The sequence below is a fragment of the Scyliorhinus torazame genome, chromosome 10 (genome assembly GCF_047496885.1).
Source record: "Scyliorhinus torazame isolate Kashiwa2021f chromosome 10, sScyTor2.1, whole genome shotgun sequence".
NCBI lineage: Eukaryota > Metazoa > Chordata > Chondrichthyes > Carcharhiniformes > Scyliorhinidae > Scyliorhinus > Scyliorhinus torazame.
In genome coordinates, this window is record NC_092716.1 from 90,723,115 (window position 1) to 90,746,744 (window position 23,630).

A 23,630-nucleotide genomic window follows, 5' to 3' on the forward strand; every position below is an offset into this window, starting at 1 on the left:
AGTTAAGAGTCAATCAAACTGCCGGGGATTTGGAGTCACATGTAGGCCAGACCGGGTAAGGAAGGAAGATTTACTTCTCTAAAGACTGTTAGTGAGCCAGATGGTTTTTTTACGGCAATACAATAGTTTAGTGAAGAAAGTTTCTAATTACAGATTTATTAATTCATTTAAATTCCACCAGTTGCCATGGTAGGGTTTGAGCTCATGTTGCCACACCATTAGCCTAGGCCTCTGGATTACTCATCCAGTAACAGCACTGTGATGCCACCATCCAAATGTCTACGTACAATAAAATAATTTTGAAAAAGGTTCTGTCAGAGGATATTTCCAGAGAGGATACTGTAGCAACCTTTGTTCATTAAAACAAAGCACAAATTATTCACCCACTAATCTTACCACAAGGATCAGCAAAAAAGTGAAGTCTTACTTGTCAGACTTAACTAAGCTTTTAGCATTGTGTTGGTCATAATTACGTTTGAACAACCTCTCTGACCCTGGAAAATTAATCTTACAAGTGTGAAGTCTTGTTCCCTCAGAAGAACGACTGCAGATTTGAAAAGGTTTTTCTTTGTTTGGAAGTTTAATTTCTCATGTTGGAGTTTCACCTTTACTCTCATGTGTACTTCCCAGACTGTATTTTGCTTTCTGCACAAGGATTCAAAATGTGATGCATGTCTTCAGTTTTCTATTTCCAACAGAATTCTCTGTGAGAATTCTTCAAAGTGATGAGTCGATATGTTGCCTGTCCTGTCCCTGGACATCACAAATCCTCTGTAGAACATGTCAAATTCAAACGGATGTCAGAATAGAGGAAGCCTGCACTCTAGTGCCTGTTAAATCTTAGTGCGCAGCTTTTCTAAAGTCAGTGGAGGAGCCATCCTTCATCACCACCAGCAAACTTTGGGCTAATATGTTTCAAGATGATAGGTTATTCAATCATTCTGCAGTTGAAGAAATATAAATGTTCTTATACTTGCACATATGAGCTCACACGAGATAGTTGCAGAACATCCATTATTTTTAAAATGGCAGCAAATATGCAAAATAAGAAAGAAGGTATGAACAATGGCACATTTGGATCATTCTGCATTTTGTAATTCGGGGGCATGTAAAGAGTGAAGGATGATTTTCTTTTCTATCTGTGTCCTTGCTCACCTTTTGCCATTCCCAACCTAACAATATGCAAGTGGGCTACTCAAGACCCCTATCAAAAGTCCTACACAACTGGTTTGGGACTTCAGCGATGTATTAAGATGGGCATCACCCAAGCAGCATGTGAAATATTTGATTTGATTCTCTTTTATTTTCATGCTTCTCATTTATTTTGCTTCATTTTCTTGAGTAGGATTTCTTTAATATGGCAGGGTTTGCCACCAAAAAAGGCAGGGAACTCACCCCAGCTTCTGATGGCTGTCCTGCAGCCAGATAATGGTCTATGGAGAATTAACGGGCTAGAGGCAGGATTTCTGCCCCCATTTTGGGAGAAAAAAACTCCTCTTCAGAGAGCCCATGATAACCTGCTGCGACTATATCAATTCTCAGTGAAGTGGAGCCGGACTGGATAGAAGGTAGGGGGGTGGGGGTTGTGGGTCTAGGTGGGGCCAGGACCAGAAGCATTCAAGGGGTTTGAGGTGGAATGGAGCTGTCTTCACCCTGCCTCATCTGTTCGCCCCTCAACCCCCCTCATCTCTTCACCCCACCCCACCTCTGCTCTCCAACCCCACCCTGCCTCATCTGTTCACCCCCAACTCCCCTCATCTCTTCACCCTGCTTCATCTCTGCTCTTTGCCCCTCAACCCCCGTCATCTCTTTACCCCACCCCACCTCATCTCACCTCTCCAACCCTGCCTCATCTGTTCACCCCTCAGCCCCCTCAGCTCTTCACACCACACCACCTCATCTCTGCTCTCCAGCCCAACCCACCTCATCTGTTCATCCCCAACCTCCCCTCATCTCTTCACCCTGCTTCATCTCCGTTCTTCACCCCCACCACATCTGTTCATCCCCCAATCCCCCTCATGTCTTCGCCGCCACCCCGCCTCATCTCTGCTCTACGCCCCCACTCCACTTTATCTCGTCTCTTCGCCCCACCCAGTCTCATCTCTTAGCCACCACCCTTCTCGTGTTGGCTCTTCGCCATCCTCCACTCTGCCTCGTCCCATCTCTTCACCCCACCTCCTCTCATCTCTTAGCGCCCACCCCGCTTTGTCTTGGTTCTTCGCCCTCCCCCCACCTCGTCTCATCGGCCCCGCCCATCTTGTCTCATCTCTTTGCCCCCACCTCGTCTTTGCTCTGTACTTTTTACATGTCATGCATTTACCTGCATTAACATTTGCGTTCCACTTCGTAAATCATCTGCAGCCACACCTGTATGAAAGGATTTGATCCTCCTCTTGGTCAACCACTTAATGTGTCCACTTGAGCATATTTCAGACACCTTTTCCTTGTGAGGACCCTTACGTTAAACACAGGGCATAATTAGTTATGAAATATATTACTCCTCAGCATATTTAATTGTTAGCAATTTCCAGTGATCCGGTGGACTGAATAATGAAATTTGGTTTCTAAGTGAATATCAGGTCCCCCCAGGTTACGCAAAACATACTGGAGCTGTTCAGTAAACCAAGCAGTCTCCCTTTATCAATTCTACAGAGAGAATGGCAGCCTGATACCAGAAGGAAAATCCGCCACCCAGCTATCAGCTGTGATCCTCACAGAAATACCAGCCACAAAACATAGGCTCACCCAACAAATAACCTCCCCGCTCTCCTGCCCACCCCATCCCTATAAAACTGTAACCTTGAGACACTTGGTGTACAGCAACAGCAGAATTCCCAAGCTAAAGACCTTGCATGTCAACAAGCAAAGCATACTGCAGCATCAATCTGAAAATCAATGTAGCATTCTGGTTTTATCTTTTTTAAGTTGTTAAATGTGTAGATTTCAGGTACCATGCCACCAAGTTGGACACCCCACAACTCCAGTGTAGGGGCTGAGTAGCGCAAGAACAGGCCAGAAATCCCTGTCAATGTAGACAGTCCCGTGAGTGTCAGAAGGTAATACAATCCAAGGTAAGGTCAGCTGTTCTTTTCCAGTTCTCTGCACACACATATCTGCTTTAGAAGATCTTAAAAAGGAACAACTAAACAGAGTGTGCAGCAGAATATTTAGAAGTTCACCGTATGGACTCGGAGTGAAATCTCCCAAATAGCTATTTATTTTTAACAAGGAAAGGACACTGCTGCATATTATTCTCGAAAATGAAGGTTAAACTCCAAAGTTTCAACCATACTCACAATGATCACATTACCGCACACCATCAAACTGTGGTTTTTGGTGACAGTCCCCACAAAATCTACCAGTGCTGGACGAAAGTTAGGAGGACCAGTAAGAACCAAGCACTGAGGTCTAGAAAAAATGTATACAAGCTTTATGTTCGGGAAAAATAGCACAGCTTTTCTGGGACACTATCAAAATGGAGGGGGGCAGATAATAACACACCATGTAGGAAATGTACTTATTCTGTTAGAAGCAGACGACAAACACCCCAAAATAAATAGACATGAACTTGTCAATAGATACACAACTAATTTACAACACAATCATATTGAGCAGAAGAATGTGTGATATTTAGCAGGAATATGAGAGATTCAACAGCATTGAACAGAGTGAGGCAACTGTAGTGCAGTTTCTGATGACGTCCATAAGACCATAAGACATAGGAGCGGAAGTAAGGCCATTCGGCCCATCGAGTCCACTCTATCATTCAATCATGGCTGATTTCAACTCCATTTACCCGCTCTCTCTCCATAGCCCTTAATTCCTCGAGAAATCAAGAATTTATCAACTTCTGTCTTAAAGACACGCAACGTCCCGGCCTCTACCGCCCTCTGTGGCAATGAATTCCACAGACCCACCACTCTCTGGCTGAAGAAATTTCTCCTCATCTCTGTTCTAAAGCGACTCCCTTTTATTCTAAGGCTGTGCCCCCAGGCCCTGGTCTCCCCTGCTAATGGAAACAACTTCCCCACATCCACCCTATCTAAGCCATTCATTATCTTGTAAGTTTCTATTAGATCTCCCCTCAACCTCCTAAACTCCAATGAATATAATCCCAGGATCCTCAGACGTTCATCGTATGTTAGGCCTACCATTCCTGGGATCATCCGTGTGAATCTCCGCTGGACCCGCTCCAGTGCCAGTATGTCCTTCCTGAGGTGTGGGGCCCAAAATTGCTCACAGTACTCTAAATGGGGCCTAACTAATGCTTTATAAAGCTTCAGAAGTACATCCCTGCTTTTATATCCCAAGCCTCTTGAGATAAATGACAACATTGCATTTGCTTTCTTAATTACGGACTCAACATGCAGGTTTACCTTCAGAGAATCCTGGACTAGGACTCCCAAGTCCCTTTGCACTTCAGCATTATGAATTTTGTCACCGTTTAGGAAATAGTCCATGCAGCCACTTTGTTCGATTTCTTGACTGTCAGTCAACCGACCATTTTACCCCCACTACAATGAAGTAAAGTCACCATAATCCCAGGTGACCATAGGCTGCTTTCTCCTTTGGGAGTAGAGCTGACTGGTGGTGATTTAACATAAGGGTCACCACACCTCAGGTTGAGGGGCAAGGTTGAGAAGGCAGGGCCTTCATGAATAACCTCAGCTGGTATGGGAATTGAACCTGCATTGTTGGCCTTTCTCTGCATCACACATAAACTGTCCAGCCAACTGAGCTGAAGCAGCTCCCTTCCCCACTGCAATATTTTTATAACTAAAAACCATATGAAAAAAACAAACACTTTTTAATGCACCTATGATTGTTCTTCAAGGTAATTTAGCAGCATCTAGGAGATTAATCTTTAATCCGTGCTCACTCCAGGCTAATGCTGGAGGATTGACCACCCTAGTGTCTGCCAATTAACCTGATAATCTTCACTTTCCACATGAATGCCAGTGGGATGAGTGAATTATTCTGTCGGTGTTTAGAGTAACAGAGAAATTAATAGATGCTAACACCTGAATCAGTGGGAAGGGAGGTTTGAAGCTGAGACGACCTCCTAGGTTTGGTCGCCAATCTCTGTTTAGCTGAGCTTTAACAGTCAAACTGGTAGAGGCAGCACTCTCCACGCTTGCATTAATTTAATTTTGTTGTATAAAGATTAATTGGCTACTCTTGTTTAATTTAATGCAGAATCATTCTTTTGGCCTGTGGTGAAATGATTGGAGATTCCTGGGTGAGAGAAATAAAATTAAGCTCTGTGGCTACCTGCTGCAAATTGCGCTGTTATTTGTACATTACCTGTAATTTTTAATGTGATCGTCAACTTCATTCAGCCCCACACAATAGGACAGGGCCATGTTATAGGAACCAGCTTGAATGGATGACCCCCAATTTGCAGCTGGAAGGGAAAGTGAGAGATGTACAGAGAACACATTTTTATTTATTAAAGTATTTCTTCTGCAATCCCATTATTGGTTCAATTTTCCTTTGGTCTTAAATGTAAAAATATTATTACTCTAACAACTGAAGCTACTGCAGATAAAACTTGAATGGGGCTGTGTGTCAACAGTGAATTAATCACCAATATAAATACTTAAACAGATTTCACCACTGGCTCAGTAGCAATGGTCATTACTCAGGGAGCAAGAAAGAAAGACTTGCATTCATATCGCACTTTATTGCATGTCTCAGAGATTTCTCAAAATGCTTGCTATGCAGGGCTTTGAAATGTGCTGTCGTTGTTATGCAGCTACCATTTGGCACAGACTCACATCCCCATATAAACTGGGAAGGTCGAAGGTTCATTATCAGCATGCGCCATGTTAATTGAACTTTGTCAAGACAACACTTTGGAGCAGAGGCAGACTTACACTTTTGGAGGTCCCGCGTTCTCCATCTTGATGAGGGCCCCACGTCACACCCTGCCCCCTGGTGACGTGGCAGCTCACCCCCATTGACATGGAGTCCGGTCCCCAATGACATCAATACCCTTCCTGACCCCGCCCTCAACTCACACAATGCAAGGCACAGAAACCCCAAATCACTGCTTGACAGATTGGCTGTTGTAGTGCTCTTCAACTTATGACAACAACAAGGCCTGTACTGTAACTGATAAATTGAGATGCACAATATGCAAGGCACAGAATACAGAAACCCAAAAATCACTGTTCGACAGAATGCTGTCGTGCTCTTTAACTTATGGCAGCAACAAACCTGTAATGTTGGCTATGGTAGATTGGGAAATGTTACTTCAAGGGATGACAGTGGATGGGCAATGGCTCACATTCAAGGAGTTCATGGGGGAGCTGCAACAATTATTTATTCCTGTCTGGCACAAAAGTAAAACGGGAAAGGTGGCCAATCAATGGCTTACAAGGGAAATTAGAGATAGTATTCGATTCAAGGAGGAAGCAAAGAAATTGGCCAAGAAAAGCAACAGAACTGAGGACTGGGAGCAGTTTAGAATTCAGCAAAGAAGGACCAAGGGATTAAGAAGGGGAAAATAGAGTATGAGAGAAAGCTTGCAGGGAACATAACAACTGACTGTAAAAGTTTCTATAGGTCCGATTAGAGAAAAAGATTGGCGAAGACAAAGGTAGGTCCCTTACAGTCAGAAACAGGGGAATGTATAATAGGGGACAAAGAAATGGCTGAGCAACTAAACCCATACTCTGTCTTCGCTAATAAGGGCACAAATCAGGGGCGGGATTCTCTGTTTTGCCGGCAGCCCGGGGGTTTCCCGACGGCGTGGGGATGCCCCACAATGGGAAACCCCATTGACCGGCTGGCATGACGGAGAATCCCGCCGGCGGGTCGAGGCAGAAATGTGGCACGGGGGGTCGGAGAATCCAGCCCCAGATACCAGAAATGTCGGGGAACACAGGGTTTAATGAGAGGCTGCAACTGAAGGAGATCAATATTAATAGAGAAATAGTGTTGGGGAAATTGATGGGATTAAAGGCTGATAAATTCCCAGGGCCGAGTAATATACATCCCAGAGTACTTAAGGAAGTGGCTCTAGAAATAGTGGATGCATTGGAGGTCATCGTCCAGGAGACTCTGGATCAGTTCCTGCAGAATGGAGTGTAGCTAATGTAACTCCACTATTTAAAAAGGGAGGTAGAGAGAAAATAGGGATTTATAGACTAGTAAGCCTAATATTGGTAGTGGGGAAAATTCTAGAATCCATTATCAAAGATTTTTTAGCTGACCACTTTAAAAAAGCAGGAACAGACAGAGTCAGCATGGATTTATGAAGGAAAAATCATGCCTGACAAATCTACTGGAATTCTTCAAGGATGTAACTAGTAGGGTTAAAGAGGGGGAACCAGTGGATGTGGATATTTGGACTTCAGAAGGCTTTTGACAAAGTCCCGCATAAGAGATTAGCACATAAAATTAAAGCGCATGGGATTGGGGATAGTGTATTGCGATGGATAGAAAACTGGTTAGCAGACAGGAAACAAGAGTAGGAATTCATGGGTCTGTGTCAAATTTTCAGGCAGTGACTAGTGGGTACCGCAGGGATCAGTGCTGGGACCCCAGCCATTCACAATATATATTAATGATTTAGATGAAGCAACAAAATGTAACATCTCCAAATTTGCAGATGACACCAAGTTGGGTGGGAGGGTGAGCTGTGAGGAGGGTGCAGAGATCCTTCATTATGATTTGGCAAATTGAGTGAGTGGGCAAATGAATAGCAGATGCAGCATAATTTGGATAAATGCGAGGTTATCAAAAATGAGAAGGCAGACTATTATCTGAATGGCAATAAATTAGGAGAGGGCAATGTGCAATGAGACCTGGGAGTCCTCGTACACCAGTCGCTGAAAGTAAGCATGCAGGTGCAGCAGGCGGTAAAGAAGGCAAATGGTATATTGGGCCTCATAGCGAGAGGATTCGAGTATGGGAGCAGGCATGTCTTGCTGCAATTCTACAGGGCCTTTGTGAGGCCACACCTGGAGTGTGCAGTTTTGGTCTCCTTATCTGAGGAAGGATGTTCTTGCTCTAGAGAGAGTGCAGCAAAGGTTTACCAGACTGATTCCTAGGATAGTGTTATAACCTGCTTACTTACCATTGGCTGGGGACTAATGACAATCCCACAATCCTGTGGGAGTATGAGCTTCCCCAATGAGGGGGGCAGAGAAACCATTAGTAAACTCATAGTATAAATAAAGCTGGCCAGTTTAGGAACCAGCAGGAAGGAGTGTGCAGCAAGGGAAGTTGCTGCTGTTATATATATATGTTATTGTAAATAAATGTTATTACTTTGTATCCTTAAAACTCGTGCTGGATTCTTCGTGGCCCTCAAAAACCGGCGACGAAGGTTAAAATGAATAGCTGTCTACACTGCTGAAGCCACCTCCCTGGATTTTTGTTGGATACAGGTTGGAGGTTGTCTTCTATTATACCATGCCTCTGTACGGACGTTTGGATGTTTTTGATGCTGCGCTGGAAAGCTGGAACCAGTACACACAACGGATGCGTTACTATTTCCGGGCAAACGATATCACCGAAAATGAGCACCAGGTGGTCATATTGCTCACCGCCTGCGGCCCGCATATGTTTGGGGTGATTAGGAGCCTTACATATCCAGCTGCGCCGGACACCAAAACATTTTATGAACTTGTGAATATAGTGGGGCAACATTTTAACCCAACCCCGTCCACGATAGTCCAGCGTTACCGGTTTAATACCGCTGAGAGGACCCTGGAGAATCCCTTGCCGATTTTCTATCCAGGCTACGCAGGATTGCGGAGTACTGTGACTATGGTGAGACCTTGTCAGAAATGTTACGCGACCGTTTGGTTTGCGGTACTAACAATGCGGCCACCCAGAGAAAGTTGTTAGCTGAGCCAACATTGACTTTTCAACAGGCCATTCAAATAGTATTGTCCCGAGAGAGCGCAGAACGAGGAGTGCAGGAGCTACAGGAAATGGAAGTGCATGCCTTGGGGCGCAACCCCTTCCGTCCGAAAACGTCCCCCCGCACTCCTGCGGTACCTTGGGCGAGGCAACGTCCGGACCGACGCCAGTGGCCGTCGGACATTCCTCCCCGAAGGGAGCCTTCTCCAGAACCAATGGATGAGGAGCCATGTCCGTGTCAGACTTGTAGGCGCCGACCCCGTCGCGGACGGCGGTCGTGGGGGCGCCAGAGGCGCCGTCGTTCCGACCGAAACTGGGACCAGCCCAGGGGCCATAACTGGGACCAGCCCAGGGGCCGTACCTTCCATGTGGAAGAACCTGCGGCGACTACTCCCGAGGACGTGGAGACGGAGGACGACTGCCTGCAGTTGCATTGTGTAGCAGCTCCCCGTGTGGCCCCCATTAAGGTGACAGTACGGGTCAATGGCCACCCGCTTGAGATGGAGTTGGACACTGGCGCAGCGGTCTCCGTGATCGCCCAGAGGACATTCGACCGCATCAAGCAGGGTATACAGACCCTTACATTAACCGACTCACAGGCCAGGTTGGCCACCTACACGGGGGAACCACTGGACATTGCAGGAACTACAATGACCCCTGTTGTTTATGGACGCCAGGAGGGGTGTTTCCCACTTATCGTGGTGCGCGGCCATGGGCCCAGCCTGTTGGGTCGGGACTGGTTGCACCATTTGCGGTTGCAATGGCAGCACATCCTCCAAACAGTTTCTGAAGGGTTGACTGAGGTGCTAGGACGATACCCAGAGGTATTCCAGCCTGGTGTGGGGAAAATAAAAGGGGCCGTAGCTCGTATCCAAGTCGAACCAGGAGCCACGCCGCGCTATTTCCGGGCACGCCCGGTGCCTTACGCCTTGCTCGAGAAGGTAGAAGGGGAGCTCACTCGTTTGGGTATTATCAGGCCCGTCCGTTTTGCTGACTGTGCAGCACCAATTGTACCTGTAATGAAGCCAGATGCCACAGTTCGCTTGTGTGGCGACTATAAACTTACAGTGAATACGGCTTCCCGACTCGACCGATATCCAATGCCTCGCATAGAGGATCTCTACACGAAGCTTGCAGGTGGACTCTCGTTCACAAAATTAGATATGAGTCACGCCTACCTGCAGTTGGAGCTGGACCCTGCCTCCCGACCATATGTAATGATTAATACACACCGGGGCCTGTATGAATATACACGGTTGCCCTTTGGAGTATCCTCTGCCTGCGCAATTTTTCAACATGTTATGGAGGGCATTTTGAGAGGTTTACCACGTGTTGCTGTCTACCTAGATGACGTTTTGATTACAGGGACGTCGGAGCAGGAACATTTGGAAAATCTGGAGGCTGTCCTTAGACGCCTTTCGGAGGCTGGAGTCCGTTTACGTCGCACAAAGTGCGTATTTCAGGCAAAGGAAGTAGTCTACCTAGGTTATCGGGTGGACCGCGAAGGTTTGCACCCCGTCGCAGAGAAGGTGCATGCGATTAAACAGGCTCCCGCCCCGACTGACACTTCGCATCTTCGTTCTTTTCTCGGTCTCGTAAACTATTACGAGAAGTTCCTCCCCAATCTGGCAACTACGCTGGCCCCGTTGCACCTGCTGCTAAAGAAAAATCACACCTGGGTTTGGGGTCAGCCGCAAGAAACCGCTTTCCGGCGGGTAAAGCAACAATTGTCGTCGTCTATGATCCTGGAAAGCCTTTGCTCGTCACATGTGATGCATCCCCATATGGTATTGGGGCCGTCCTGTCCCACAAGATGGAGAACGGGGCCGAGCGACCGATAGCTTTCGCCTCCCGCACATTGACAGCAGCGGAGAAAAAGTACGCGCAGATCGAGAAGGAGGGCCTGGCTGTGGTTTATGCGGAGAAACGCTTCCAGCAGTACGTGTATGGCCGCCATTTCACTATCGTGACTGATCATGAGCCTCTGCTGGGACTTTTCAGAGAGGATAAGCCAATACCGCCCATTGCTTCCGCACGGATCCAGCGCTGGGCTTTGTTGCTTGCTGCATACGAGTATTCTCTGGAGCACAAATCAGGTACGCAGATAGCAAATGCCGACGCACTGAGCCGATTGCCTTTATCGACCGGCCCCATGTCGACCCCCACGACCGGTGAGGTGGTTGCAACCCTAAATTTTATGGACACCTTGCCTGTCACAGCATCACAGATCCGTGAGTGGACCCAGACGGAGCCAGTCCTGTCAAAGGTTCGGCACATAGTCCTGTATGGTGGGCAGCATAGGCAGCTCCCAGGCGAGTTGCGGGCATTTTCCTCCAAGCTGTCAGAATTCAGCGTGGAAGATGGCATCCTCTTGTGGGGGACGCGTGTGATTGTCCCGGAAAAGGCCAGGAGCTGATACTAACAGATTTGCACAATGGGCATCCAGGTGTGACCAAAATGAAAATGTTGGCCCGGAGTTATGTCTGGTGGCCAGGCCTCGACACCAACATTGAGAAGGAGGCCCAAAACTGCTCCATTTGCCAGGAGCATCAGAAGCTTCCGCCGGCCGCGCCCCTACATCACTGGGAATGGCCAGGGCGGCCTTGGGCACGCTTGCATGCAGGTTTCGCAGGCCCTTTTCAAGGATCCATGTTCCTTCTGTTAATTGACGCCCAGTCTAAATGGCTAGAGGTGCATAAGATGCAGGGGACAACGTCCTGCGCAACAATTGAAAAGATGCGTTTGTCGTTTAGTACACATGGCCTCCCCGAGGTGCTGGTCACGGATAACGGCACTCCATTCACGAGTGAGGAGTTTGCGAGGTTCACGAAGATGAACGGCATACGCCATATCCGCACTGCCCCTTACCACCCGGCTTCAAATGGGTTGGCAGACATTCAAAAGAGGTCTAAAGGAGCAGTCTTCCGGATCAATGGACACGAGACTGGCTCGCTTTTTGTTTACGTATAGGACCACTCCCCATGCGGTGACTGGGGTAGCTCCCGCAGAACTCCTAATGGGCCGGAGACTTTGCACCTGCCTTAGTATGGTTTTCCCGGACATTGGCGCAAAAGTACGCCGCACACAAGAACGGCAGGGACAGGGATTTTCTCGGCATCGGCCGATTCGGCAGTTTGCGCCCGGTGACCCAGTGTTCGTTCGGAATTTTGCTGGTGGTGGCCAGTGGGTTCCTGGTGTAATCTTTCGCCAAACGGGCCCTATATCTTACCAGGTGCAAGCCCAGGGTCGTCTCCAGCGCAAACATGTAGACCACGTTCGGTCCAGAAGACTATCCCCTCAAAAGATTCCCCGCCCCCGGAGCTCATTTCTACAGCCGCAGAGCCCAGAGACAAGGGAAGGTAGTCCTCACAATCTTCCACTGGTGCCTCACTCGAAGCCTGCGCAGGTCGTCACAGAACCGAATGGAGATCGAGACGCTGACATTACAGAGGCAGCAGACTCTGACTCCGAGATGGAGACACAGGATGCATCAGAGGGGGACTCCTCGGGTCCATGGGCCGTGGATGTACAACCGTTGCACCGTTCATCACAGAAGCGCCGGTCTCCGTCTCGTTACACGCCGCCTGATCCAGCGCCGCGTGCAAATGGTGTCCGGCCTGCGGCAAAACGAGTCCGACGCCCTCCTTCGCCAGGGTCTTCGGTGGATTCCTTGGACTTTGGGGGGGCGAGGGATGTTATAACCTGCCTACTTACCATTGGCTGGGGACTAATGACAATCCCACAATTCTGTGGGAGTGCGAGCTTCCCCAATGAGGGGGGCGGAGAAACCATTAGTAAACTCCAAGTATAAATAAAGCTGGCCAGTTTAGGAACCAGCAGGAAGGAGTGTGCAGCAAGGGAAGTTGCTGCTGCTGCTGTTATATATATATGTTATTGTAAATAAATGTTATTACTTTGTATCCTTAAAACTCGTGCTGGATTCTTCATGGCCCTCTCAAAATATAGTGGGATCTATGTACGAGGAGAGATTGAATCAGTTAGGATTGTATTCACTGGGGTTCAGAAGAATGATGGGAGATCTCATAGAAACATGTATAATTCTAACAGGACTGGTCAGGGTACATGCAGGAAGGATGTCCCCGATGTTGGGTGTCCCCGAAACCAGGGGTCACAGCCTGAGGATGCAGGGTAGACCATTTAGGACAGAGATTGTTTGTTTTTTTAAATGTAGAGTACCAAATTCTTTTTTTTTTCCAATTAAGGAGCAATTTAGTGTGGCCAATCCACCTAGCCTGCACATCTTTTGGGTTGTGCGGGAGAAGCCCACGCAAACACGGGGGGAATGTGCAAACTCCACATGGACAGTGACCCAGAGCTGGGATCGAACCTGGGACCTCGGTACTGTGAGGCCGCAGTGCTAACCCACTGCGCCACCGTGCTGCCCTCGGACAGAGATGAGGAGAAATTTCTTCACCCAGAGAGCGGTGAGCCTGTGGAATTTGTTACCACAGGAAGTAGTTGAGGCCAAAACATTGTGAGCGGGATTCTCTGCCGTTGCGCTGGCAGCACACCCACGCCTGCGGGTTTCCTGGGGGATGGGACGACCACAATGGGAAATCCCATTTTCAGGTGGCAGGAAGGGAGAATCCCACTGCCAGCGAGGGCATGGCATCCAGGAAAACATCGCTGGAGTACCGGAGAAACCCACCCAGTGTGTTTTCAAGAAGCAGTTAGGTATAGCACTTAGGGCGAAGGGGATCAAAGGATATGAGGGGGAAAGTGGTATTAGACTAATGAGTTAGATTATCAGCCATGATCATAATGAATGGCGGGGCAGGCCTGAAGGGCCGAATGGCCTCCTCCTGCTCCAATTTCCTATGTTGGAAATGAAACAAGAGGAGCTAGTGGTTCTTGCTTCAGAGCACTAGTTAGTGACCTACGCTGCAATGTGCATGTTGGGCGATGAATGTGTCTCATTTTACTCTGATACATGTCACATTTGAATAACCGGAGTATCCTTGCTGCCTAGGCTCATATTTCAGTAGTAATCACTTAGATGTGGTAACAGGGCTATTGGTGACTGTGGGATTTCTGCACAAGTTAATACCTTCAGAAAAAGGCCACAGTGTATTTTATTTACGTGTGCCACCCAACCACAAAAAAAACTGAAAAGCTGAAAGTTGCTCCAGAGACCCAAATAAGTGAGCACTGGATAAGTATAGATTTTGGTATAAAACGGAATGCAGTAATAATACTTACACACTGACAGCTTCCCTTCACTTACCAGGTTTTTTGTATAATGCGTAAGCCAGAAGGAAGCCAACAATTCCAATAGCAATGAGGGCAGCCCACCACGTCAGCAAGAACATGATAACCACTGAAATTACTGCACAAAACAGCGAGGCCCACTTGTTGTAATATCTGAATGAGGGTCTCCAGCCTTTTAGAAACATAAAGCAAAATCTATAATTTAAAAGTGGTGTGTGTGACCAGCGCTCATTGAGAGGCTGGATAGCTGGGGGTTATTTTCTTTGGGGCAGAGAAGGCTGAGGGGGCATCATCGAGGTGTACAAGATTATAAGGGACATAGATAGGGTAGAATGGGGGAAACTTTTCACCTTATTAGAGGGGTCAATAACAGTTAAGGAGCAGGAGGTTTACAGGCGGTTTGAGGAAAAACATTTTCACCCAGAGGGTGGTGGGAATCTGGAACTCACTGCCTGAAAGGGTGGTAGAGGCGGAAACCCTCACAACATTTAAGAAGCATTTAGATGAGCACTCGAAACATCAAAGCATACAAGACTACGGACCAAGTGCTGTAAAATGGGATCAGAATAGATAGGTGTTTGATGGTTGGCATAGACGCAATGGGCTGACGGACCTCTTCCACTGCTGTATGGCTTTATGACTCTAAGAAATATCATCTGTTTGGCTAACCTGTATGGCCAGATATACTGTTTTGTTGTTGATGGTCTCTTAGCTGCCTCTGAAATGGCCGACAAGCCACTCAGTTCAAGGGAAGCTAGGGATGGACAACAAATGCTGGCCTTGGCACACATCCCATGAAAGAATAAATAAACTGAAACTTACAGGGACATTTCCAACATATTACTTTTTTCTTTCTCCTTTCATGGGATGTGGGCATTGCTGGCAGGGCCATCCCCAATCTCCCTTGAACTGAGTGGCTTGCTTGAGGGCAGTTAAGTGTCAACCACTGAGCCGGTTCTTTGGGGGTGAGGACAGGTGTGTTAGGTGCTCAGGGAGCCCAGCAAATCACACCAATATGTTCTGGGCATGCCCAGCGCTGGAGGAATTTTGGAAGGGCGTAGCGCGGACGGTGTCGAGGGTGGTAGGATCCAGGGTCAAACCGGGCTGGGGGCCGGCAATATTTGGGGTGGCCGGGAGTGCGGGAGGCGAAAGAGGCCGGTATTCTGGCTTTTGCGTCCCTGGTAGCCCGGCGGAGGATTCTCCTTCAGTGGAAAGATGCGAGGCCCCCAAGCGTGGAATCCTGGATCAGCGATATGGCAGGGTTCATTAAATTGGAGAGGGTGAAATTCGCCTTGAGAGGGTCGGTACAAGGGTTCTTTCGGCGGTGGCAACCGTTCTTAGACTTTCTGGCAGAACGATAGACATTGGTCAATGGCAGCAGCAGCTCGGGGGGGTGGGGGATGTTTACTTTATTTTTGTTTATGTTATTTACACTGGAAGGGTCTGAGGGGGTGTATATACCTGTTGTGTTAAGTCGGGGTGTTAATGTTAATTTATTATTAATGTACTGGGAGGGGTTTGGGGGGTTGCTTTTTTAGATTGTGTTTTGTACTTAACCCTGTTGGGTTCTTTTTTCTTTCTCATTTTGTCATTGATATTTTAGGAAAACCTTTAATAAAAAAAAAAATTTATTTTAAAAAGTGTCAACCACATTGCTGTGGGTCTGGACTCGCATGTAGGCCAGACCAGGGAAGGATGACAGATTTCTTTCCCTAAAGGACATTAGTGAATCAGATAGGTTTTACGACAATCGATGATGGATTCATGGCTACTATTGCCAAGACGAACTTTCAATTCCAGTTTTTATTAATTGAATTCAAATTCCACCAGCTGCTGTGGTGGTATTTGAACCCTTGTCCACAGAACATTAGCCTGGGCCTCTGGATTGCATTACCACCACACCATCGTCTCCTCCTAACTTATGTTAACTGGGATATGATTCATACCATTGAAAGGTGGTATTCACCGACAACAATATGCCCATAGTGCAGTAAAACACAGTGCCGGGAATGTATATCAGTTATTTACAAAGAGAAAATTACAGATAAAAATATAATTTGTAGAGCATAGAGGGAAAAATTCACCTTCAGGAGCAATTATAATTCATTGACAAAAAATCACATAATTTTAAGAATACAATGCTTCTGGGGCTCGCCCCCACTCTTTTATCTGTTATTTCTGAGAAATGTTTTTTTTTTTAAATGGCGTTCCTTTCTTCCTGCGAATGTTTAGTTTTTTTTAAAATATGTACTGAAAACCCACATTTTCTCTTCAGAACTCAGAAATAATGATGGCTTCTGAACCACAAATGCTTTTGCCAGGTGGGTGAGCAACCGCAGGAAGGAAATGGATAGCAGCGGTGCCCACAGTGCACGTGAACCTGAATGTTAAACAGGAAACCACAAACTGGGGAAGGAGAGGGAGGGTGACATAATCGCACATGGTTTACCCCCAGTTTCTAACACATTTCTGTTCTTAATACCTCACCTGATGCCGGAAATAATGACCAAATCCACAAGACAACATCTCAAGAAATGAGGAAAAAACTGAAAACCTGCCTGGGGAGTTGATAGCTGAAGCATGGAAGCAGCTAAAATTGATGAGAGCGTATGAGCACAGGAAAAAGTTGGAGATGATGGGAGCGATCACATTCAGTTCCGCTGCATGAAAGAGAACATAGCATTGGTTACATGTGCTTTAGGGCCTGTTGACACAGGACCTTTTGTATCGAGAATTGTATAATTTCCTTGAATCATGGTTGTATTGTTCCTGTGTCTTGACATGACACAATTAAAGACTTTGATCGTATGTGGTTTGTCTAATTTGGGAACTTCTTTCTCCAAACTATTGTCTTGAGAGGTGTTTCCATGGCAACAGTCTCTCTGCAGAACCTTCCTGGCCCTGGAGAACTTTGCAGCAAGTAACAGCTGGAAAAGAAGAATTTTCTGGTGTTTGAAATTCTCTTTTCCCACTAGCAGCACACACCTGCCCACGGGTTTCCTGGTGGCGTGTGGTGGCTTCAATGGGAAATCCCATTGACAAGCGGTAGGAAGAAATTCCGCTGCCATCGAACAGCGCGCCACCAAGAAACACGCGGCTGGGGGACCGGAGAATCCAGCCCGTAATCTCAAACTATTATATACAGTAATTGTTCTTCGAGAAAGCTTGCCTTGTAAAGAAAATCCATCAATTTCTAGAACAGCTTAAAAAACATGCCAGGTGGCACGGTGCCGCAGTGGTTAGCACTGCTGCCTATGGCGCTTAGGACCCAGGTTCGATCCCGGTCCTGGGTCATTGTCTGTGCAGAGTTTGCACGCTTTCCCCGAGTCTGCGTGGGTTTCACCTCCACAAGCCAAAGATGCGCAGGGTAGGTGGATTGACCACCCTAAATTGCCCCTTAATTGGAAAAAAATAATTGGGTACTCTGAATTTATTTTTTAAAAAGCTTAAAACACATGCACTCCAACCACTACTTCATATCTGTGAGTAAATTAAAGAGCACACAATTTTTTAATGCAATATATTATTAGATATTTTAGTTCAAAATTAAATACTTTGGAATTCCATATCCATTTTTCACATTTTGAACTAAACAAATCTTGCCGTCGTTGCATCTGATATTACCCGATGCAGGTATGACTTAGTGCAGGTACAGTTTTGGACTTCACCAGTCTAAGATCAGAAAAGACATTATGAGATATTTACCAATGAGAATGAAACCAACAGCAGTGGCATAGGTGAGGAGGTAACTATAAATGGGCTCGCTGTTCTTCCCATAGCCTTTCCCAAAAAACCCAATACCAGGGTATAGATTGTCCTTGCACAGGCACTGTCACGAGAAAAAGGTGAAATATATTGGTTCAATTGAATCACAAACTTTCATGCAATAAATAACTTTGAATATTTGTTCTGATGGTAGACATTGTCGCGCAAAAGCCTTCACTCCATGATGGTCTCTGATCCAACAGATAGAGTATAGAATATAAAACTGGGAGTGAATTACAAGTTTGGAACTTCACATGAACAAGTAAATAAAGAATTGTTTATAAACATCATCCCAACCCTTGAAACAGTTTGGGGTCTTAACTGTCAACATGGTTTGCCATATATAAAATAGACTTCAAAAATTCCGGTACTTCATAGTTGTTACGACACGGCAATGCAGAACTGTATAATAATGTTTATTGAAGGGTGTTCTGGTCCTTTGTCGACCAGAATCTAATTCACCATGGGTTGCAGCAGATCACTGTACAATGGAATCAATAGTTTTGTACCAATGAGCCATATTGTTTGTGTGCGTTTGGTATTATTAAGTCACAACACGTGAACTGGATGTTCACAATGTTATAAAAGTCAGGATAAAATATCGCGGAACATGGCAGGTGCTTCAGAAAAGAAAGGTGATGGAATTGGTCTTAGACTGCAGCACAGACAGCCGATAGTAAATAGGCAGCCTGCTTTGCATTCTGCACAATTATCTTTTCTGAATGGTCTGGAAAACTGGTGGAGCATAAAACAAGCAGCTGGTTCACCATTGCCCATTACACACCACCGGCCGAGAAATGTTTCACTCCCAACGTTCCTTTATTCTGCATTTTATTGAGTTCCCAGAAGAATAGAAACCAGTAACTAAGACCTTTTCCCCCATTCCAATTTGATATAACTAGACCAGTGCTACCCTGCACATTATAGCAATAACAACTTGCATTTATATAATGCCTTTAACAAAAGTCAAACATTCCACAGCATCTATTACTGACCAATGATGTTCGGCTGACTGGAACATCGCTGGAATAGTATATTATAGCTTAAATCTGTCCCCTGTACACAAAGCAATATTAGTTTCAGGTGGCAGTACTGATTGGGCGACACGGTGACACAGTGGTTAACACTGCTGCCTCACCGTGCTGAGGACCCGGGTTCCATCCCGGCCCCGGGTCACAATCCATGTGGAGTTTGCACATTCTCCCCATGTCTGCACTGATCTCACCCCCACAACCCAAAGATGTGCAGGCTAGGTGGATTGGCCACGCTAAATTGCCCCTTAATTGGAAAAAATGAATTGGGTACTTCAAATTTTTTTTTTTTTTAAACAGAAAACAAAATGAGTACCGATCAAGTAATTTCCATCAGGGTTTGAAGACAACCAGGTCAAACTATTCTTAATACCCTCTCACACAAAGTTTAGTCAACGTAAGCTTAAATATACAAAAACATGTGCATTTTTAGAAAAAAACAATGTTTTGCATGATCTCTACAAGTTAATATTTGGAGAGGAAAATAGTTGCTGATACAAAGTGTTTAATGTGAGAACTAATTTTTATCAATGACTTCCACAATTGTAATTGAACAACATTACTCAGATGTACCACAGTTAAATTAGCAATGGTAGTCGAGTAACTTAAGAAACATTTGATACCTGGAAGACTTTGGGGGCAGACACGAGGCAGGCAAGAGCTGAGGAAAGGGTAGCTCCAAAGATTCCAGCTGTAATCAAAGGGGCAAATCCAGAAACCAGTCTCATAGTCTTTAAAGAGCAAGAGGGAAAAAGATTGTTACTTCATCAAAAATACTGGAATCACATTACTGTCATACAAGTTGCCTTGATCTCAAATGAGATGGGAAATAACCATGGTGCACCACTCGCTAACGATATTGATCTGCAGGTGTGCTGTAGGTCTGATAGAAAGTGACCACAGCACAACATTCACTGCAGCTGTGAAACCACAGATGTGCTCTAGATTTGATGATGTAGAATTGCCTGCCAATAGTTTCTCAGTGAAAAGTACAGCCAACTGTAAGATCAGGGTAGAGCGCCTCCAAAAGGATATAAACAGGTTAAGTGAGTGGGCAAAAGATTTGGCAGATAGAGTATAACATGGGTAAATGTGAACTTGTCCACGTGGGCACGAAGAACAGGAACGCAGCATATTATTTAAATGGGGAGTGATTGCAGAACTCGGTGGTACAGAAGATCTGGGTGTCCTGGGACACGAATTACAAAGTTAGACTGCAGCTACAACAGGTGTTTAGTAAGGTAAATGGAATATTGACATTTATTCCAATATCAGGGGAATGGAATATGAAAGTGGGGGAGTTTTACTGCAGCTCTGCATGGCCTTGGTGAAACTCCATCTGGAGTACGGTGTACTGTTCTGGTCTCCTTATTTGAAAAAATATATAACTGCATTAGAAGCCAATTGACACATTCAGGGGATTTGGGGCTTATTTTATGAAGAAAGTTTGATCAGGTTAGACCTCTAGCCATTGGGAATTTAGAAGAATGACAGGTGATTGTATTGATTCATACAAGATCTTGAGGGCATTGCATAGGGTGGACACCAGGAAGATATTTTCTCTTGTGGGGGAAAACTAGAACTCTGGGACATAGTAATAAGAGGTCTCCCTTTTCAGACAAAGGTAATAAGATTTATTTTCGCCCTGATGGTTATGAGAGCGTGGATTTCTCTTCAGCAGAAGATAGTGGAGGCTGGTATTACGATCCCAAACCAGACCCCAACAGTGGCTAGGATACTGGACTGAAACTCCAATATGTTAGCTTATTTGAAAGACTGTACGGATGATATATTCGCTCCAGGAGTGATTGCATGAAGAAATAGGGCTTGGTTATTTTTAAAAACAAACTTTATTATAACTATTATATTAAACTTTTTAACTTCACACCCTAAAAAAAAACCCACAGCTTGCAATTTATACCTTAAACACTACTACTCAATTTCCCATTAACTCTTTGAAATAAATTTAGAGGACGCAATTTTTTTTCCCCAATCAAGGAGCAATTTAGCGTGGCCAATCCACCTACCCTGCACATCTTTGGGCTGTGGGTGTGAAGGCAGATTTTTGTGAGACAAGAGTCATGGAGGGCAGAATGGAAAGTGGAGGTGAGACTACAACCAGATCAACCATGACCTTATCGAATGGTGCAGCAGTCTGAAGGGCTGAATGGCCTACGCCTGCTCGGCATTTTGTGTTCCTATCACAGCAAAACTTTTCAGTCTATACATCTGTCTGTTGAGTTGAAACAAAGAAAGTTTTCAGGTTTGATGATCCATCGTTGTGGAATATGTTGATGTCCTAATATATAATCCAGAAGATTGCCAAGATAGACGAGATAAAAGGCACAGTGGTATATCGGCCCAAGATTAGGAGGAGCAACTCGGGGTGGACAGAAATTGAAAGAGTCAAGTCAGAGCAGAAATGAATGAGCCAACAGAAAACTCACATCAGTATAGGTGGCACGCATTGAGGTAAGAAGCTAAAATAAAGAACTCGAATAATTAAATCTAGTTTAGGAAAAAACACAAGGGTTTAAGTTTTAAATGTGTTTATAAAGTCTTAAAGTTTCATTGATGGTCTTTAACATAGTGACATGGCAGGGCACCACCAATCAGATGTACATCCTGCTCCAGTCAGGAACTACTGAACATTTCTTGTGTCCTGGACAACCACACGGGCAGGAAGAGATCAAGCTCTCGCGTTCAGAGCTTGAGCAGTGATAGGTGTCACCACGGTTTATCTGGGAGGCTGAGAGCCATGTAGATAGCACGTTTCTGGATATGGTCACCTCCGCAGCTTAAAGGTGAGCAGGCAAAGAGGCAACGGCCGACTGACAGACGGTCAAGGTGGACCAGGCAGGTAGTGCAGGTGTCACTTGTGTGCATCTCGCTCGCTAACTCGTAGTTAGTTCAGAACATTGTGAGGGTGATGTTACCTCTGGGGAGTGCAGCCAGTGCTAAAGCCACAGTACCACAGACAGTACAGGGGAAACAGGAGGAAGAGTCAGGCAACAATTGTGATTTGGGATTCAATGGTCAGGGAAACATTTCTGCAGCTGTAGAGACAAATCCAGAATGGTCACTGGTACTAAGCTCAAGGGTGTCACTGAACAGCTGCAGGTCACTCAGATGGACGGGGTGTGGTGTGCGTGTGTGTGGTGCGTGTAAGGGGTGTGTGTGGTGCGAGTAAGGGGTGTGTGTGATGTGGGCTGTGTGTGGTGTGTGTGCAGGGTGTGCGTAGCGTGTGTGCAGGGTGTGCGTGGTGTGTGTGCAGGGTGTGTGTGGTGTGTGTGTGCAGGGTGTGCATGTGCAGGATGTGAGTGTTGTGTGTGTGTGCAGGATGTGCGTGTGTGTGAGTGTGTGTGCAGGGTGTGTGTGTTGTGCGTGTGTGTGTGTATGTGTGTGCTCAGGGTGTGTGTGTCCGCAGGGTGTGTGTGTGTGTGTGTGTGTGTGTGTGCGCGTGCGCGCAGGGTGTGTGTGTGTCTGCAGGGTGTGCATGTGTGTGAACAGCCAGAGGTCACTGTCCATGCAGGTGCATTAGAAAAGAAAAATAAAGGACAGCATGGGGGCTCAGTGATTAGCACTGCTGCCTCACGCCACTGAGGACCAGGGCTCAATCCGGGCTCCGGGTCACTGTCCGTGTGGAATTTGCACATTCTCCCCGTGTTTGCATGGGTCTCACAACCCAAGAGATGTGTAGGCTAGGTGAATTGGCCACACTAAATTGCCCCTTAATTAGAAAAAAAAGAATTGGGTACTTTAAATTTTTAAAGGAGAAATAAGTTGCATAAGGTCTCGAGAGAGACAGATAGATCAGAGTAAGAAACAACATAAGATTAAGCGGGGTCAGAGGGAATGCAATAGGGTCGAAATTTGGTTTACAGCGCATGTGTATAAGTGCATGAAGAATGGTAAATAAGGTTTATGAGTTTCAGGTGCAAATAACCACATGGGAATATAATATTCCGGCATTAGTGGAGACCTGGTTCAAGAAAGGACAAGATTTGGTAGGACGTACACCTGAATCCAAGGTATTGAAGAAAATTAGGCATGGTGATGTGGGCGGCACTGTGACACAGTGGTCAGTACTGCAGCCTCACAGCGCCAGGGACCCGGGCTCAATGCCTTTGTGGAATTTGCACTTTCTCCCGTGTCTGCATGGGTTTTCTCCGGGTCCTCCAGTTTCCGCCCACAATCTAAAGCTGTGCAGGTTAGGTGGATTGATCAGGGTAAATTGGCCCTTAGTGTCCAGTGATGTGGGGTTACAGGGATAGGGTGGGGGATTGGGCCTGGGTAGGGTGCTCTTTCAATGGGTCAGTGCAGACTTGATGGGCCAAATGGCCTCCTTCCACACTGCAGTGATTCTATGAGAGACAGACGAGTGGCAGAATTGATTAAGGAAAACATTACAATGCTGGGGAGTATTTTTAAAAAATATATATATTTATTAAAGTTTTTTAACACAATTTTTCTCCCTTACAAACAATAACCCCCCCCCCTCGTAACAAAAAAAAAACGAGAAATCGCACAGAGCAAGATATATACATGGCAAAATGATATATTTACACAGCTTTGTACACTGGCCCTCACCCGTACGTGCCAGTTTCCCCAACCCTTCATGTTATCTCTTGCTCATCTACCCTTCCAGGCAGTCACCCCTCCCCCCCCCCCCCAAGGTTGCTGCTGCTGCTGACCGACCTTCTTCTAACGCTCCGCGAGATAGTCTAGGAA

At 46.0% G+C, this 23,630-nt stretch overlaps 1 protein-coding gene across 4 annotated transcripts in view; it reads right to left on the reverse strand.

Annotated features, from left to right (window-relative positions):
• The window catches only part of slc12a3 (solute carrier family 12 member 3), a 143,158-nt gene that overhangs the window by 29,302 nt on the left and 90,226 nt on the right, over positions 1-23,630 (reverse strand). For 2 of the 4 annotated variants that reach the window (XM_072518420.1, XM_072518418.1), the window contains 7 exons: positions 19,523-19,630; positions 17,809-17,932; positions 16,662-16,763; positions 14,120-14,275; positions 5,305-5,404; positions 3,297-3,408; positions 2,321-2,455 (listed from right to left, as the gene is read on the reverse strand). In XM_072518420.1, the coding sequence (XP_072374521.1) occupies positions 2,321-2,455; positions 3,297-3,408; positions 5,305-5,404; positions 14,120-14,275; positions 16,662-16,763; positions 17,809-17,932; positions 19,523-19,630 (837 nt within the window). The remainder of the gene's footprint in view (positions 1-2,320; positions 2,456-3,296; positions 3,409-5,304; positions 5,405-14,119; positions 14,276-16,661; positions 16,764-17,808; positions 17,933-19,522; positions 19,631-23,630) is intronic. The other 2 variants (XM_072518421.1, XM_072518419.1) reach the window with 2 other exon arrangements.